This window comes from Denticeps clupeoides, chromosome 9 (assembly GCF_900700375.1).
Source record: "Denticeps clupeoides chromosome 9, fDenClu1.1, whole genome shotgun sequence".
In the NCBI taxonomy this organism is placed as follows: Eukaryota; Metazoa; Chordata; class Actinopteri; order Clupeiformes; family Denticipitidae; genus Denticeps; species Denticeps clupeoides.
This window is the reverse complement of record NC_041715.1, coordinates 15,657,462-15,676,088: the sequence shown is the minus strand read 5'-3', so window position 1 is coordinate 15,676,088 and position 18,627 is coordinate 15,657,462. Positions and strand designations below refer to the sequence as shown.

The window sequence follows — 18,627 nt, the reverse complement described above, 5'->3', positions numbered from 1 at the left end:
AACCCTGAGTGCCTGCAGGGGGACTGTCCTTGTAGCTACTGATTGTAAGTCGCCCTGGATAAGGGCGTCTGATAAATGCTGTACATGTAAAAATGTTAATGTCAGTCTTGTGTTTTACGCCAGTCTGCTTATTGCTGTAACCCTGCCGCTCACCTTTGGCTGATTTTGTGCTCAGGATGTTGTCAACTAGTCAAGTTCTTCATTTATTATTTCATTATAATGCTCAGAAGACAGAAGGACTCTGTTGTGACTGAAGGAACTGTAATGTCCAATGAATAAATGTCCAGTCGAAGGTATCATCATTTGGAAGAAACCGATTCAAACCAAAACCATTTTATATAAAAAAAAAAGTCAAATCATTCATACAACATGTGCGTGGAAGTTTAGTCTCCGTGGCCATCAGATCACTTCGTGTTCTCTGCTCTGCTTCGTGTTCTCTGCTTTCTCTCACTTTCAGTTCTCTGCTTTGCGCGTTCATATTTAATATTCCAGCGTACAGTAATGGGACGTTCACCCAGCAGGGGACACTGTAACCACGCATCTGTGCGTCTGGCGAGCCCGTGGAAATCTGTATTTTATTTTTATTTCTTTTTTTTTTTACCGACCATCGGCGATGTATCAGCAGGGGACGTTACGAATACTGTGAATACGCTGTCGTTTCCACTGTCATGCGCAGTATGCCCCCCGGCGGGCTTTTTCTAGGCAGCCTCTACGTGTGAGAAATTCCGCTATTTACGCACACGGTTACGCACACGGTTACGCACACGCCTTTCGCGTTAACGCGCTGTGTGCTTCCCAGCCTGTGACCTGCGCTCCCGTGGAAGTGTTCTCGACGCCACCAAAGTGGCCCACGAGCTGCATTTTCAGGATTATGGTAGTTGTTTAAAAGAATAGTTACTTCGACCACCATGTACCACGGACTATTTGCGGGATTGTTCTATTATGAAGCGCCACTCTTCTTGTGGGCGGAAGCCTAGTAAAGATTATGGCGACGTTGTGACCGCACGCCGTCGTCCGGTGCAGGTCGCGCTTGCATCCTCGCCGGTGACGCGCGCGCACGAGAGACGGGCCGGGGGTCGCGCGCACTGGCGCGTCACCGGAGGGAGGGAGGACGAGAGGGAGGAAGGAGGGAAGCTCAGAATCATGAGGAACCGGCCGAAGTTGGAGGGAGACGCCGCGGCGGCGCCGGCGGGCACCGGGGAACGGCGGCGCGCCTCGCTGGGCGGTTTGGGGATGCTTCGCTGAATCACTCCCGTTTCTGTCCGGTTCCGCGCGCGTCGTGTCGCCTGCCCGCCCGCTGCGACGTCGGTGGTGTGTCGCCGTGGGATGCTCTTGCACCGGGTCGCGGCGAACCGCACACGCACAACTAGAGATGGCTGTGGCGAGCATGGCCTTCTCTGACGTGGAAACTTTTCTCGACGACCACCCCGAGTTGTTCGAAGACTACCTGAACAGGAAGGGGAAGCACAGCATGGTGGAGAAATGGCTCAAGAGCCACCAGGCCGCCAAAACGCCCGTCGCTCCGGCCGCGGAGGCGGACAAGCCCGGCGCGCACCGGGACAGCTGGGCCAGCCGCGGGGACGGCCTGCAGCGGCGCGCCTCGCAGAAGGAGCTCCGCAAAACTTTCGCCCGCTCCAAGGCCGCCAACGCGAACCGCACGTACGACGAGCACGTCAACTCGCGGGCGCAGGAGCCGCTGACCAGCATGCGGCGGCGCGCCCTGCTGCGCAAGGCCAGCTCGCTGCCCCCGACCACCGCCCACATCCTGAGCGCGCTGCTGGAGTCGCGGGTCAACATCCCCCAGTACCCCTCCACCGCCGTGGACTTCAAGTACTACCTGAAGGAGCACAACGAGCGGGAGTTCTTCCTCGAGCTGGTCAAGGACATCTCCAACGACCTGGACCTCACCAGCCTCAGCTACAAGGTGCTGGTGTTCGTGTGCATCATGGTCGACGCCGACCGCTGCTCCCTGTTCCTGGTCGAGGGCACGGCCAACAAGAAGACCCTGGTGTCCAAGTTCTTCGACGTGCACGCGGGCACCGCCGTGCTGCCCTCCCTGAGCAACTCGGACGAAGTTCAGGTTCCCTGGGGAAAGGGCATCATTGGATATGTGGCCGAGCATGGCGAGACTGTAAATATCCCAGATGCCTACCAGGTGTGTGTTTTTCTCCGGCACCTCGACACCCCCACAACCTTTCCAGGTCAGAGGACCACCGGCACATGTGCTCACAACCAGCACCACAGCAAGTGGTCTATAGTGTTCATTTAGATGCTCGGTATCTACAAGCATCTATGTCTCTTGGCTTTATTATACTCTACTATTTTGTTATAATGTTAGCAAATAGGGAAAAAAATAGCTACAGCAGGAGCTCATCTCTGAATGCACCCTCAGAATGCTGCAAAAAAAACCTACACACCGTGGAGGAAATAATTACTGTTTTTGTACAAAGAAATGATCCATCAGTGGTCGGTACATTTGAACAGTGTGAGAGAATAAAAAACAAAAATGCATTTCGAAAAAAGCTATAAATTCATTAGCCTTATCATGAATGAAATATGCATTTGATCCCTTGTGCAAAACATGCTTTAGTTCTCGGTGGCAAAACCTTTGTTGGCCATCATAGAGGTCAGACGTCAGTGGTTCCCCGTCCCCACACCTATCCCCGGGCGCCTGGCGTGGCTGCCCACTGCTCACCAATGGTGATGGTTAAAAGCAGAGGACACATTTTGTTGTGTCACCGTGTGCTGTGCTGCAGTGTTTCACAATGGCAATCACTTCACTTTCTTGTATTTGGCCACAAGGTTTGCACATATCTCATCTTTGCAGATCCGCTCCAAGCCATTTTCAGTGCCCTGGCTGAGGTATGGAGGTTCTCACCCGAGATTTGGCTGTACATGGCTCCATCCATCCCCCATCCAGTTGTCCTGTCCCCTTGGCAGAAAATTACCCCCAAGCATAAGGTTTCCACCTCCATGTTTCACGGTGGGGGTGGTGTAGTCGGAGTCACAGGCAGCGTTCCTCTAAACAAACACGGCGAGTTGAGCTGATGCCAAAGAGCTTGATTTTGGTCTCATCTGACCACAAGAGTTTCATCCAGACCTCTTCTGAATCGTTTAGATGTTCAGTGGTGAACCTGTGCATGTGCTTTCTTGAGCAGGGGGACCTTGCGGGCTGCAGGATTTCAGTCCTTGATTGATAGTGTGTCTCCAACTGTTCTCCTGGTGGCTATGGTCCCAGCTGCCTTGAGACGACAAGCTCCTCCTGAATAGTTCTGGTCTGGTTTCACACTGTTCTTATAATAATTGAAACTCCACGAGATGAGATCGTGCATGGAGCTCCAGATCGATATTTATTTCTTTAATAAAAATGCTAATTCATTAATAACCTTTTTGAAATGTGTTACTTTGAAGTTCTGTCTCTCAGTGTTCAAATACACCTGCCGTTGGAATTAGAGACTGACTGTTTCTTGGTAAGTGAGCAAACTTGCAAAATGAGCAGGAGATCAAATAATTATATCCCCCACTGTATATACAACCGTGACGTACAGTCAGGAACCTTAAAAAGTGCTGCCCCTGAGGCACTGAAACATGAGCCACTTGGACGAGCTCTGGACTGAATCTAACTCTGTCTAACAGTGACGATCCCTGGGCTAGATGCACCGAGGAAACTGTCCCATAGTCATAGAAACAAATTCAATAATCTTATAGGTTTGTTTCTTTTAATGACTTTATCCTTTCTGCAGTAGAGAACCTCGCAGAACACAGGCTGTACATCCACTAATTCTTATAATTTTTTCCCCGCAGGATCATCGCTTCAGTGATGAAATTGACAAGCTGACTGGGTACAAGACCAAGTCCCTCCTGTGCATGCCCATAAGAAACAGTGATGGAGAAATCATTGGTGTGGCTCAAGCCATCAATAAGAGCCCAGAAGGTGCTCTCTTCACAGAGGATGACGAGAAGGTAACTCTGGCACTACCGCTGTGCTGCTGATTCGAATGTTCACTTCTTTGGGGGGTTTATTCCATATTTAAATGACAAACCTATGTAAATAATTCATCCTATGAATCAATCGTCTTTGCCTTCAGTCTCATAGCAAAGGTATAGCCCTCCATCAACACCCCAGACGACCAGAACACAATATCAGATGTAGCCCATGGGCCATTTTGGAGGGGAGAAACCAACTACCCCAAATAACAATCCCATCAGTATGTCACACCCATGGTAGCACAAGTATTGTGATTTAACGTTTACATTCTCGGCATTCTATCAGACGCCCTTATCGAGAGTGACTTACGATCATTAGTTACGGGCTCTGTCAACTCAGTGTTAAGTGTCTTGCTCAGGGACACAGTGGCATTAAGTGGGGTTTGAACCTGTGATTTTTAGGCGAGTGTGTTAACATTTGACTACTACTATCATTATTCTTTAACTGCCATTACTACTTACCATTGGGTTTCTCAATAGCTATTCTCAAGCAAATTCAAATTTGGCAACAAGGTCCTGTTTCCTGCAGATAGCCTATCAGCGCTTTTCTCCGAGAATTCAGATTGGCCAGCGACAATCATGAACACATCCAGCATATAATATTTTATATAATACCAGAAAAAGTGTCCCCCTCTGATGTCCCCCTTCCACATGAGAATGTTCTTTTCTAAAATGGAGGCGTTGTCTTAGCCCTTCACACCTTTGAAAGAGGAAACATGGAGAAAGGTGCATAAAGCCTCCACACAAGGTTGGCAATAAACAATAATGTATTTGATTCATGAGGTTTTGCAGCAGCTGCCATTGTATGATGTGTTTGGGGTTTCAGGTCAAGTTGGAGGTGGGGCTAATACATCAGCGTTAGAACTCCTTTTAAAAAATGACAATTTTGGTTCCCCTAAAATTTCAGTGTGGACTCGAGGCAAAAACCAGAAAAAATATTCCAGTTTTTGAGAAAGACTTGTTTGGACAGTCAACAATATTTCTTGCCTATATTTCTTTTTTCTGTTAATAATACACATGCAAGTATCTTTGTAACAATAAATACGTACCTGATATAAATTATAGCAGCGTGGATGAAAACTACATTACAATCAGTCACTCCGAATAACCCCAAAATACCGCACATGGCAGATTGATCTTATCCATATGTGTTGTGAACACGCATGTGCTAGGAATAGCCAGAACTGTATTATAATTGGTCGGGGGGCTGTGCTGATATAAAGTCTAACACGCATTCAAATGAGGATTGCCGCAATGCCTCGGCGGCTGAAAGATCTGGAGCCTGTGATTGGCCATGCGTTTTGTAATTACCGCGGCATTAATGTCTATGGACCAAAACTAATTGCTTTTTTCCTGATTTACCTTTGAAATGATAAAAGTCCAAGAAGGTTACCTGGCCTGACATGGTTATATTAAAATGAAGAAGGAAAAAAAACTGCTCCTTCATTAACTCCGACCATTAGGCACACCGGCGTTGCTCATTATAAACGCGAGCTGGCTGTTTAAGTCTGTCCTGGCGGCCTGGGTTGTTATTTCATTTTACCCCCTATTCCTGGGCTTAGGAGCATGGAGGTAATCCGCTAAGACAAGGTTTAACTGGAGACAGTCTGCTTGAGATGGAATAAATCTGGCAACAAAGACCTCCCATTTAATTTACGCTTTCTACTCAAAAGTTGACATGAAAAGAATAAAAAATGCGTGCACGCCGTAAATAACATAAGGAAGTAACATTCTTGGATCTGCTTGTTTTTTTTCGTGGCGTCATCTAGTAAAAACCCCCAGTCCGTATCCAGTGGAGTGGATGGATGTGCCACACATCTCTCCAGATACAGAGGGGGTCTCCGTCTATGCATATTACATCTTTACACACGACTGTCGGGCCAATAAAATGCTGTTGCAGGTCTTAAACCAAACAGACACTTAGTCATTGGTGGAAGGAACAGAGCCACATATTTTATACCGCGTCTTAATTACATATTAATTGTACTGGGCGGCTGCAGCCTCATTGTGCACTGATCAGAAAGGTGCTGAGCTGGACAGATAGGCCTGCAGAACAGGACATGCAAGAGGAACGTTCCCAAAGTCTCATCTTCTGCTGTTTAGGATCTGAACGGCGTTCTTCTTGTGTCTCTTTTGTGAACAAATTGCCGTTGTGTCACTGCGAACAAGCTTCTGCGGGGTAGCTATCACACGTCTAAGTTCCAAAAACCCCGAAGTTGCGCGTGATATTACAGAGAAGTCCCTTTCAGACGCGCTTGTGGCATTAAAGTCCGTTCAGATACAGCTGCTCTGCCGGCGACGGTGTCAACACATCCCGCGTCAGGGCTCGTATTAAATTGGCGTGAAGCTGAAAGGCTTGCCTCCTGTTTGTGTGCGGCCGTGTAATAAAGCTCGGCAGCTGGCCTGTGAAGACCCGCGCCTTTCACGGCGCGATTGTTCCGCGCCCGAAGGCCGCGGCCCCTGCCGGGCTCCGATTACAGAGCAAACAGTCGCAGAACGTCACGCCGGCAGCGCCTCGTCCAGAGCCGAGCGTCTCACGCGGGCCCAGTTGAGAAGAGGGGTGCCAAGACGCACGGGCCTTGCCGGAGAGCCCTGCCCACTTATTGGGTCGGTGATCCTCGGCCGGGCACTTAGAACGGAAAGGGTGCCTGCGGCTGGCGCTGAATGGAAATGACCGGGTGAATGGCGAGGCGCGGCCGTTGATCTTTCTGCCGGAACCCGCTGATTCCTAACGAGCTATTATTTGGCACAGTTAGTCATTTAGCGCTCGGTCCACGCCGAGCGCGGCCGCGGTGGAGCTCTGAGGCGCTCTCAATGGAGGATGCACGTTCGCGGCCAGATCCCAGGCCGCGGCGCCTCGTCCCTCCGGGTCGTTCTGGATGCGGGGAAGCGGAGATGGCACGCTGATAAAAGCAGCTGAAACGCACGCCAGCTTTTTAGGGGCTTTTTGCTGTGGTGCCATGCGATCTGTAGAGTGATTCTGGGAGTTACACCGTGGATGCAAATAAAACAACGCGGCGGCAGCACTGTCTGCACGGCAGCGCGACCATCATGTTAATGCTCAGAGTGGCTGCTGCTGAATTAATGATGAAATCCTCAGCGTCGCCTCTTCAGAGCTGTTACTGTCACAAGCCCGTTATCTGCGGATAGGATGTGTGATATAACCCCCGGCTTCAGAACACAATTACATGAATTATTTGTGAAGGACGGGTAATTCCTGGGAAATGTGTCTCTAGGCCGCCGCATTTGAATGGTCGGGGTTTCTAAGTATTTAGATTTCTGAGAATGAATTTTTTTTTTTTTTTTTAAAGAACCACAGTTATTGCCGATGACTGCAACATGCAATGGTAGCAATGGTACATAATAATATATATCCTGTTGGAAATTTGGACCAAATTCATAGTAAAATGCCTTTAAGCACATATTTCACATCATTATCATGCATGTTTGTGACTGATGATGAAGGGATTATTGCTGTAATAATACTTACCTCCCTGAGGAGAGTTGCGGATTGCTTGTTTGAATATAGGAAATGTCAATAAATATGAATTATGGATCTTTTAATACAGATCATTGTCCTTAATTAACAATGCTGTTGCATTCTGTTATATTCCTTTCTATTAACTAAGTTCGTACATTGAATATTATTTATAGAGACACATGGTTCCTCAGGCTCTCACCTTTTTGCAGATTTTTTAGAATTATGTCGGTGAACCTACACTACATAGTTATCTGAGCCTATCAAGTTTGTGTTTGAATATAGGATTTAGTCTCTTGATGGAACAAATATCAAACTTTGTGTCTTTTCCTTTGCTTCGTGCACTGCATGTAAATTTAAAAATCCAATTGGTATATTCACAATAAAACATATGAAGCGTCATGTTGGTTTTAACCCAGGAGTCAAACTGAACCTCCCGTTCGTCATTCTTGCTCCGTTCCAAAAGCAGTTGAAGCAGTACTGTAATAACCCTTTATGTGGCGGCCTGTGATGCCTCCTTCTGAAATAAGATATGAAATGTTCTCGGCAGGCTCCCAGTTGCTGGCGTCTCCTCCCGTGTCACATGACACCATGAAGCGTAGCCCAGAAACCTGCACGCTTGACACTGACAACAAGATCTGCTGTTGTTGTGGGTTATTTATTTTTTCATTTTATAAGGTTTTACAGAATCAAGCGTGGGTGGAAACAACCTGGCAAATGCCAATGTGCGCCTATGAATAATGATAATGAAATGGGATATTAACGCAGGACGCATACAAGCAATTTTATGCTGCATTGTTTCTTTGGCCCAAAGGGAATCCAGCAGTCGTGCAGGTTCCTGTAGACGGGCCCCATGAAATCCGTCACATCTTTTCAGTTTTTTTTTTTCCATTTTCTGTTATAAACATTTTTATTCACCTAAAAACGCAATATGACAAATCACATTTAATCAACTGTTCCACAAAGTGCTTGGCCGTTTACTCTTTGCTTTTGTAAACCATTTACATGTAAATAATACGATCATTTCATGCAAAGAACTATTTCACAATATTACACATTCTTCCTTTCGGGAAATAAAAGTGACGTCAACATAAAAGAACGCAAAGTTGCGTAATGAACGGGAACCATGATAAAAAAAACAAGTTTTGAATCCACCGATTTCTTTGAGTTGGCTGAACTACGGAACCGATCGGGCGTGTGATTACGTATTCGACACTGACAGCCTCTTCGCCAAAGCTGACCGAGCATTTACATTGTGTTGGGGCGCAAACGTCCTGAAACGCGCACTGTATGCAATTCCGCATTTTAGAACAGATTCCGTTTTATTTCCTGGATTCTGCAATTCCCGGGCTTTTCGTGGCGTAAATCATCGGGCTATACGAGTACCATTGTTCTGCTGGGTGCTGCCATTTATACTCTTTTTCAACTCTGTTAGCAAAACGGGAGCCAAAAAAACGTTCAGTGTCAGTTTTACTGCATAAAATGGAAAAAAAACTATCCGTGAATTTCGGCTGTAGCATTCCCCAAAAAGCCGTGGAAATGGCAGGCCGCGCGTGCCTTTACGCAGCAGCCATGAGTCAGATGAACGGAGTGATGCCGTCCCTCCACGCACATTCGCCTCTGTGTTTGCGGGCCGCTTGATGGAGAGTTCGCTTCCACAGCGGCAAGCCTGCGGGGCGGTTGAAGTAATGGGACGTGGCCGGCTGCCCGGGGAGCAGCTCCATTCACTCAAAATTGGCAAATTAGCGGCGATTTGCATCCGAAGGTTGCATCATAGCAGAAAGTTGTCCTCCTCGTGGCCGTTAACCAGATGTCCTCTTTCGTTTTGCCTCAAGCCAAATGTTTTTCCTAGTCATACAAATCCCATGTTGGGAGTTTGAGCCCCGGCTGACTGCTGGCGCTGGGTGAACTGCCGTCTCTGAATTGTTGGTGGGTGTGAGTGTGTGAGTGTGTGAATGAGCGGTGTGTGTGTGTGTGTCTGTGCCCAGTGTCCCGGGAGCAAGACTAATCGCTTGTGGAAAGTGAGTGGGGTGATAGAATTGTGGTGGTTCCGGCCGCGCCTGGGCCCTGTGTGATACTCTGTAATCTCTGCTGCTGCGGCGCTCCGTGGTGGCCACCCGCGGGCCGGGCAGGTTTCGAACACTGGACTCGCACTCGCGCCGCGGCAAGTTGCGTGACGCCGGAGAGGCGGTCCACCGAGCCACGACGCGGAGGGAAGCCTCCAGTCAGCGGGCGGGCCGGAGGGGCCACCGCGAAAGTAGGCCATCGGCGCCACCGCCAGTGCACCTGTGCGCGTTTCTGCCACGAGACGTCCGTTCAAAAAAGCACGCAGAGTAACGGAGCCGCGCTGTTACCGTTGTCTTGCCCTGGATTTCGTGCCTCCAGTAAAGAGCAATCGCAGCTAAACGCATCCGAGGTGGGAAGGAGGTCAGAAACGGCCATCGTGACACGAGGAGGGAATGCGGGTCGCGCCGGTGCCGACGGTGCCGAGACTATCCCACTTGACGCCACGTCGGGTGCTTTCACTGGGCAACGCAGTTCATTTGACGGGACTCCGAGCAGGACCAGCGCGCCAGTGTCTCACGTGTCACCTATAGGAAGTAAGGAGATAAGAATGAAGAGCGGCCAGCACCACCCGAGGGCTCGGTCAGTGTGTTCCGTTATTAAACCATTCTTCACCCAGCAGTCAGCCAAGCCGCTCCACCCACTCACAAAAAAAAGTAAGAATGAAATTAGAGGAACTTACGTTGTACCTGAATTCCTGCATTATGTTCACGCCGAACTACAAAAGAGTTCCAGGGTGTCAGTCGTACTGACCATATTGATGGGTGCAGTTAAATTACAATAATTACATGTTAGAGTGCATTTGTTGTTAATGTAATATGATTGTAATATAAATCTCTCTAATTTATATGCTCTTCCCATGTCAGTGGAGGTTTCCTCTGGGTTCTCCGGTTTCCTCTCGCCCTCCGAAGGCATGTGCACTGGTTGCATTATCGACTCTAAATTGACCGTAGGTGTGAGTCTGTGAGTGAATGGTGTGTGTGCCCTGTGGTGTTTCAAATGTCTGCAAAAGACATTTCAGTTTTTAAAATACATTAAAATGAAATGATCTGAGTACCCATCTTAAAGTAACAGTACAAATATTACACTATCTTTTTTAGCATTTTGGTTTTGTTTTTCAGGATTTACATAAATAAAAGAAACTCTTTATCTTTAATGATATTTGTGCATGTGACGTATTGACGGGCAGGTTTAAAGAATGTAGAATGAGTGTTTACGTGTGTTTAAACTGTTTAAAAAACTTTGTTAATTGTCTGAAATTGTTACACTCTAAAAAAAAGCATCCAAAAAGCGGCCCACTCTTAGTTTGCAGTACATTTGCATTCATCAGATGCCCCCATCCAGAGCAACTTACAACCAGTAGTGACAAGGACAGTCCCCCTGGGGACACTCGGGGTTAAGTGTCGTGCTCAGGGACACAATGTGATTGAAATTTTGTGATTTATCTTTTTTGTGCACTATTTCAGGCTTTAGTCATTGTTGGATACACAATTCAATGAAGTGTACACGACAACCATATAAAGCGTGCACAACTTGTTCCGAGCAGTCAAAGTGAGGTGTAGTCATTCTGTGCATTTAAATGGTCAAATAAATAACACAAAGAGATTTGAAGGTGTGTGTGTAGGGAGAAAGCACGTTAATTCATTGTCTGGAACCTTAAGTGTCTCTCAGACAAGGCAATTTAGTCAGCAAGCTGCCTGGCTGTGAGAATTAGGTGTGAACCGAGCATCAATCCGTGCATTACTGTGCTAGCCAGATTAGAGCATTCATTTTAAAATCCCATTTATCCGTCATAGATTAGTCAATCCATTACGCCCGGGATTGATTACACGCGTTCCCGGCGAACTCAGTTTTAAATGGAATAGAAAACAGGTAAATAATCTCTTTCTATTATTTTTTTCCTACTGTTCTATTACCGCAGCCTTCTTTGCACTAATGTAGAAGGAGCTTTGTGGAAGGCAAATGATAAGGGAGAGTAATTATCCGGTCTCCCAGCACTGTGGAGACAAAACAATTAAAAAGTGCAAAAAAATGTTGGCTTCCATGCTACCACCTCCAGTGTCAGACGCCTTCGTTTAATAATGCATGCGGAGCATGATGTTGCGTATAACAGGTTAACGTGTGCGTTGCATTGCAGGTCAGTAACCTGTGAAGTAACCAGCACAGGACCCTGCTGGAAGCAGTGCTGTTTTCACCGCTGTACGAACGTTGCGCATTAATAAAGCATGCGTGCGTGCCTGCTGTTCAACATCGCTGCTAAATTGATTGCGTCAGTGGTAACATAAATAATTTGTGGTTTTAGTTTGACAGGATCATTACGCATTCAAATATAACAGTCTCTGTAGTAGCCAGGAAGGAAAAAGAACACGGAAAAATTACGGAAGACGGGATTGATTACGGGATTTACGTAATCCCCCCGAGGCATGGGGGGTTGAAGGAAGCAACCAAGACCAACACTGAGATGAATTGATGTGTTAGTCGTGGCTAATGAATGCCAAAACGATGCCTTTTCCTGAACCACATTGTAACTATCCGGTAACTAATGACTCCGCAGGTGCTGCAGATGTACCTGCCGTTCTGCGGGATCGCCATCTCCAACGCGCAGCTCTTCGCCGCCTCCAGGAAGGAGTACGACCGGAGCAGGGTGAGGCTGGATCCGGCCGAGCCCACTCACGCTGCTGGGAAACATGGGCAGAGGGAGCTTTCTGGTGTAAATCACACCAGTGAGGCTGGTGGACGGGCGTATAGCTGAAGATGACAGAAAAGACCTCTGTTTATGGTTTATTTATTTTTGCTTTGAATGAAGTGTTATAACATCTTTATCGTAACTTAAGTTATTCCTGCTTTCCAGTCTTTGCTGAGATTGCTGGGATTTTCCAATTCATGTTTCCCGCGTGTTTCTGTCGCCCTACAGGCTCTTCTGGAGGTGGTGAACGATCTTTTTGAGGAGCAGACGGACCTGGAGAAGATAGTAAGGAAAATCATGCACCGTGCCCAGACGCTGCTCAAATGTGAGCGCTGCTCTGTGCAGCTGCTCGAGGACATCGAGTCTCCGGTACGCCACCCCCACCTTCACCCCACCCCTCCCTTCCCTTTCATCCTGCCATCGGTGGCTGATGCAGGTCAATTTGGGCACCAGATATTGACCGAAAAAAAAAAAAACGACGGGCCTTTGTACTTGGCTCTCTCTGACAGTCCGTGTGGAGGTGTTACTGTGGCCTTTCCAGAGGGTGGGGTGGGGAGGGGGGTTAATTACACTCATCCTGCTCTTCTCTTCCTGTAGGTGGTGAAATTCACCAAGTCCTTTGAGCTCTTGTCACCGAAGTGCAGTGCGGACACAGACAGCAGGTAAGACAGACGAGATGGATTTAGTAAAGAACCAACTCTATAAAGAATGCAACTCTACACAGAAGCTCCATAACTCAATTAGTAAGCTGGAGGTAAATGCCTCCATGCTTTAAAGCACGCGACACTGTGTGTGGCATAACTGCTGGAATCTGTTCATCGACACACCCAGAAGTAAATGAGCGATGTGCCCAGTGAATAAAAATCCTCTGCAAATGTGGAAAGCAAAACAATGTGAATTGTTATTCTTGTTATTCATCCAGCAGTATTTTTAAAAATGTGGACATCTTCACATCTTCCGCCCTTTTTTGAATTTGATTGGCTGTATCAAAAAACTATTTGGACAGTGGCAAGATGCATTTCTATTGGCTGCTGCTCAGTCTCGCTCCTGAACACATTCCTGAATATGGAACAGGACTGGGATGTGACACCCACCATTTTTGGGCCAAAAATGCCGTACACTACGCAAACACGCTGGTAAATGGGTCAGTAAGTAATAAAGCTATACATGGTATTTGAACAAAGATTTTATCTTATTATGTGCATTATTACACATTTATTTAGTTTTTCCATTATATATTCTTAGTGACATATATAGTGACAGCTGTGACTTGTATTATTTTTCGGCGGCCCAGTGTCGGAACATCAGAATGGGAGCTGCTACTGGCGCTGCTGCAATCGGGCGGCTTTAAAGCCAGGATGGAGCTGCTCGGCAGAACTGCTCCCTTCGCTGATAAATGTTTTAAACCCAGACATTAAATATTGCTGCGGAGGGATCATTTACATCCCACTGTATATATACCCCCCCCCCCCCCCCCCCCCCCCCCCCCAAACCCCCTTTCAACGTTGATGAGACACTAATTGGCCGCATGCCGTTAGTCTGAAAAAACAAACAATGGCGTAAAATATTGCACCCGTTCAGCCTCGCCTCTGTTAAAAGCGCAGGGCTCTGTCCTCCCGTCCCTCTGCATGCTCCTCTGAACACGACATGCCGGCGAGAGTCTCCGGCTCGGCCGTTAATGCAGCTCGCGGTGCACACTGAGGGTGCATCAGCCCCGTTGCCCTGAAGCCCCTCTCTTTACCTCCTGGAGGGACAGGAGAAAAGTGAACGCCGGCCACCACAACTTATATTGTAGCATTGCCGCAATGCAAATAAACCAAATAAACCCGCTGTAACCTGTTCATTTACATGCTGATGCTACAGTATTAGGTGTAAGAGTTTAAGTTTAGCTAGTGTTCACTTTTTTCATTGTGTGAAGGACACAAAACAGGATACAAGGCCAAATTTGTGGTTTTGTTCAGCGCTGCGTGGACGTCCCCACTACGAGCGCACTAAGTGCAGGTGTAATTAAAGAAGCATTGTGGCAGAATGAGGCAGCACTTCAGGGGAATGTCATGAGGAGCGGCGGCGCCGCAGCCTGGAACACCTGGGACGTGTTGTTCTCCCCGCATCAGGATCCTTTGAAGTCCTTTCAAGTCGAGATTTTGTTTTCCTGCCTTTGTGATCTGGTAGTGTTGTGATCTGGAACAGAGCTCTCAGCCCAAGAAGCGTCTTTTACTGTAGCGCTGTTCAGCATCAGAAGAACAGCAAGTCTTTGGAAGAACTTTGCCTAATTGCTTTAGAAACGTCACATTAGTAAGACGAAGTTGAATTGGGAAGACGATTGGTGTCACATCTGCACTTTGAAAATATGTATGCATCTTCATGTGATTTATGTGTCGTATTAAGGAGCTGCCAACATGATCTGACGGCTTCAGTGGGGATTGTCACAGATTTTCCAGGCCCTCCACTCTTTCATAAGATGGGTGTTTCACTGGGTGTTTCGATGATGGTGCTGGACAGTGCAGATTACGATTATGCTCCAGAATATACATTATGAGTTCTGAAGGGGTTGAGATCCAGCGACCGATCGTCATATTGTGTGATTAACGGCATTTTTATACTCATCAAAAATGAATGACGCCTGTGGACAGCACTCTTTGTCAAGACAGACGCGTTGCAGGATGGAGGTGATCCCTCACATTCACTTTGTATCGATCTGCATTCACCTTACCCTCCGAGGAGATGAGCGGCCCCAAACCATGTCAGCAAAACGCCCCACAAATGAGTTTCTCCACTCATTTAATTAGGCCTGTCCATTCTTCTGTAGTTGCCAGATTGTGTTCAGGCCTTTACTTGCAAGTTTCTGTTCTTCAGTTCATAACCAATCACTCAAGAGAATGCCAGGGACCACATGTTTAGCGCAAAACATCCATTGTACATCAATTGATTGAACAAATTTTGAGCTGAGTGAGTTCTCCTCTTTTCTACATTACATTACATTACATTACTAAATCTGATAGGCTCAATGACTTTCCCCCAGTCCATGTGTTTATTTCATGTACGTACTGCCTAAATAACTGGGTAAGATGTAAATTACAGTATGCATCAGTATACAAATATATGTACAACATAACATTACGGCGAACATTTAAATGATAGAATGTCTGGAGCGCCTGTCCTATTCACTGGTTTGCCAGTCAGAATTCTTCAACTAATTTCTTGAAATATTAAAAACGTAATTTAAGTCTTGTAGTCTTCTGGGTGTCAGGGATACTGTAAAAACACAGCATCAAAAAGAACTGGGTGCATAATTAGTTCCTCCTCCCCATGATACAGAAAATCAACAAGATCAATAAATTTCAGTAAAAAAAAGGGACATCAGCGAACACTCCCCTTGCACTGTGTCTTATGTGGCACTGTGACAATTGGGCCCTGTATGATGTATTTGTCTGGAAATGTAAAATAAAGTGTTACTGAAAGATCTAGAGGAGCTGTTGACCATCTTCATCATCTGACATCCTCAGTGTTCCCATTTAAACATTTCAACCAGACATCGGAACAATAAAGAAGCACATTAACTGTGTTATCTGCCAAGGGGCTCGGCAAGCAAGGTTTTCAACGATTTAAATTAAATGAATATATCAAAGACAGCATTTCATGACATTTTTACCTTTCCTGAAATTCCATAAGGAAACATAATGTCAGCCCTGACATTTCTCCTGCTGCACTGCGGGCGGTAATGTGGTAATCTGAGGCGGCAGGGAGGTGTTTACCCCCAGAGGCGCTGCGCTCTTTGTCCTGTGCCTGTAAGGAACGGAACGGGTGAAATCACAGGGGTTTAAAGTGTTTCCCGTGTGTTTTGCAATCTGTCGATTTGCATGACCACTTGGGATCTCGGGAGTCTGGATGTGCTGAGCGCTGCTGAGCCACAACAAACCTGGGCCGAGAGGAACAGGCAGCAAAACACTCTCGTTCCCTAAGTGTGGGTGGGAGGACGGCAATCATACAGTTAACTTTACATTATGTCACAAGGCTCTAGAGGGGCATATTGAAATGTCTGAAACCATTGGGAACGGCATCTGTTTTACAGAGGTTTTTGACCAGCAAATATTTTATTCAAAATGGTTATTTGTTGTTGTTGGAATAATTTGCTGACATTTATTCATTCACTATTACGTTCATTCATTAGTACGGTCCAAGCATTATTTAAAACACAAGTATAAATCAAATATGTTGACTCAATATTTTGTCATCAATACAAATAATTCACATTCTTTTCATTCAGTGCTTTTCATTTAGAGACACAGTTGCCTAGCAACGTGTCTGTAAAAGCAACATAAAAGCACTTGCTGTAATGTGTGGTCACAGGTGTGCAGTTATGGCTTTGAGTATGGCTCAGCCAATCAGATTTTCACATTTTCACCATTTTATGATGTTTAATAGTAATGAATCAACTACATAATACTTGCTTAAATGTGTGTTCAGTAGGCTTAATAACAGACTAATTATTTGCACACAGTTAGTGGGTATTATATTGCTTCTCTAATTTGTTTCAATTAAGTGCACGTAAACTGTTACCAAAGATGTAGAGCAAAATGATGGTCTCCATCCACCACTGTGTTCTCCAGCTTCAAGGATAGCCTGGAGAAGTCCTCCTATTCCGACTGGCTGATAAACAACAGCATTGCCGAGCTGGTCGCCTCCACTGGCCTCCCCGTCAACATCAGCGATGCATATCAAGACCCCCGGTTCGATGCAGAGGTAGACTTGGTTCCATGGGTTCTATATTTAACAAGTCACTGATATACAACTTGATCTGAATCTTCCTACGACTATTCATTTGAAAACAAATTCCATATTTATGATATTTATGACATATTATTAAAGTGCTGTCTGTCTTTGCTGGTTCTTGGACTGTTAAAGGGGTTAATTCGCACAACGTGGTGCATGTCGTTCATTTCATTGTCTCCCCCGTTTTGCTTCAGGCGGATCAGTTCTCCGGTTTCCACATACGCTCTGTTCTTTGTGTGCCAATCTGGAACAGTAACCATCAGATAATAGGTAAGTTCCGCTTTTCTTTGATGCCAGCGTGGAGTTGGTCAAGTGTGCATGTGAAAAGATATCTTACTAATGCCTGAGCCTCGGCTCGGTGGCCATTACAATTTCAATTAGACTCTTAATCCTTCCAGAACTTTCCTAATCACCGGGCGCTGCTGCTTATAATACGTCTCTCAGCCACCACAGCATCAGCTCCGGGCCCGGGCTGCACTACCCGTGCACCCTGATAAATCATTGATCTCCTGCTCGACGCTGGTGCTGGATATTGCGGCGAGAGGCAACGCTAGCAGCTAGACTCAGGCCCTCTGAGATCTGACTCTCCAAGTCATTACTTTTGCTTGAGTGCAAACCGATCAGCATGGCTGCCAGGAGAGGCGCCGGCGCTGCCTGCACACAGACGGTCAGCAGTAAAATGGGGTTGGCTGCCGTGGTGCATTGTGTGTGTGAGTGTCTATATGAGATAGAGAGAGAGAGAGAGAGAGAGATTTGTGTGTGTCTGTGTGTGGGAGGAATCTATCAGGACCCAGAGCCCATTATAAGCGCACAACAGCAGCAAACGTAAAGAGGCATTAGCAGGATTCCTCACATCCTCCCTCCTTTCAATAGGCCACAATCGCGCACAGTCAGTGCGTTTGCGAATCAAGGGCGGAAAGGTTACGAGTTGAAGGCTGAGCCGCTTTGTGATTGACGGATGTTCAAAATTCTTTTTCTGTTATTAAGCAGACCTTTTAACAAAGGACAATGGCAGTCCAACCTCAGCCGCCCACTGCCTGCGTCCTCGCGGCAGAAGAGAAGTCCTTGGTTTTTGAAAAATGTGGAGATGAATGAAGGGGATCCTGCTGGTTGCCTTGTGCCATTGACAAGACAGGCAGTGGTCACTTTATTAGGAACACCTTCTTTAAAAGGTGCATTGTATGTCGACCTACTGCTGAACCTTCATCAAAAGTCAAACTCTGTCAAACGTTCCAACACGCCTATTGTGTAAAGGCTATGAAAAAAAACAAAATGTGCCTTCATGAATCATTTGAATCATTTGAATCCTCATAAGCAGCTTCATGAGCTGATCATTAACAATAATCTCCTTCAGGAAAAAAACATCCCCATCGTCAGACATAATATGGTTAAAATGAGGACGAAAGTGTGAAACGCTGTCATGTCAGCACGTTTGGCTGCTTTCAATATGAAGCGTTTTGCTTTGTTAATTTTGGGTTTGCTTTATAACTTGATGTGTGTTATTTGAATCTTCGGATCCTCGTTTTTTCTTTTTTGGAACGTAGAAAAGGGTCCAGAAAAGCAGCTTTTGTCTGGTTGTGTGGGCATGGGACCATTCAGCACGGCACTGGACTGCTACAAGGGCTCCTGGTGTGTATGG

The 18,627-nt window shown here is 46.5% G+C and overlaps 1 protein-coding gene across 1 annotated transcript in view; it reads left to right on the top strand.

Annotated features, from left to right (window-relative positions):
* Positions 1-794: 794 nt before the first annotated feature.
* The window catches only part of pde11a (phosphodiesterase 11a), a 36,691-nt gene continuing 18,858 nt past the window's right edge, over positions 795-18,627 (top strand). Inside the window, exons 1-7 of the mRNA XM_028991493.1 lie at positions 795-2,155; positions 3,805-3,963; positions 12,084-12,173; positions 12,444-12,584; positions 12,813-12,877; positions 16,826-16,958; positions 17,183-17,258. Of these exons, the coding sequence (XP_028847326.1) occupies positions 1,373-2,155; positions 3,805-3,963; positions 12,084-12,173; positions 12,444-12,584; positions 12,813-12,877; positions 16,826-16,958; positions 17,183-17,258 (1,447 nt within the window). The 5' untranslated portion in view covers positions 795-1,372. The remainder of the gene's footprint in view (positions 2,156-3,804; positions 3,964-12,083; positions 12,174-12,443; positions 12,585-12,812; positions 12,878-16,825; positions 16,959-17,182; positions 17,259-18,627) is intronic.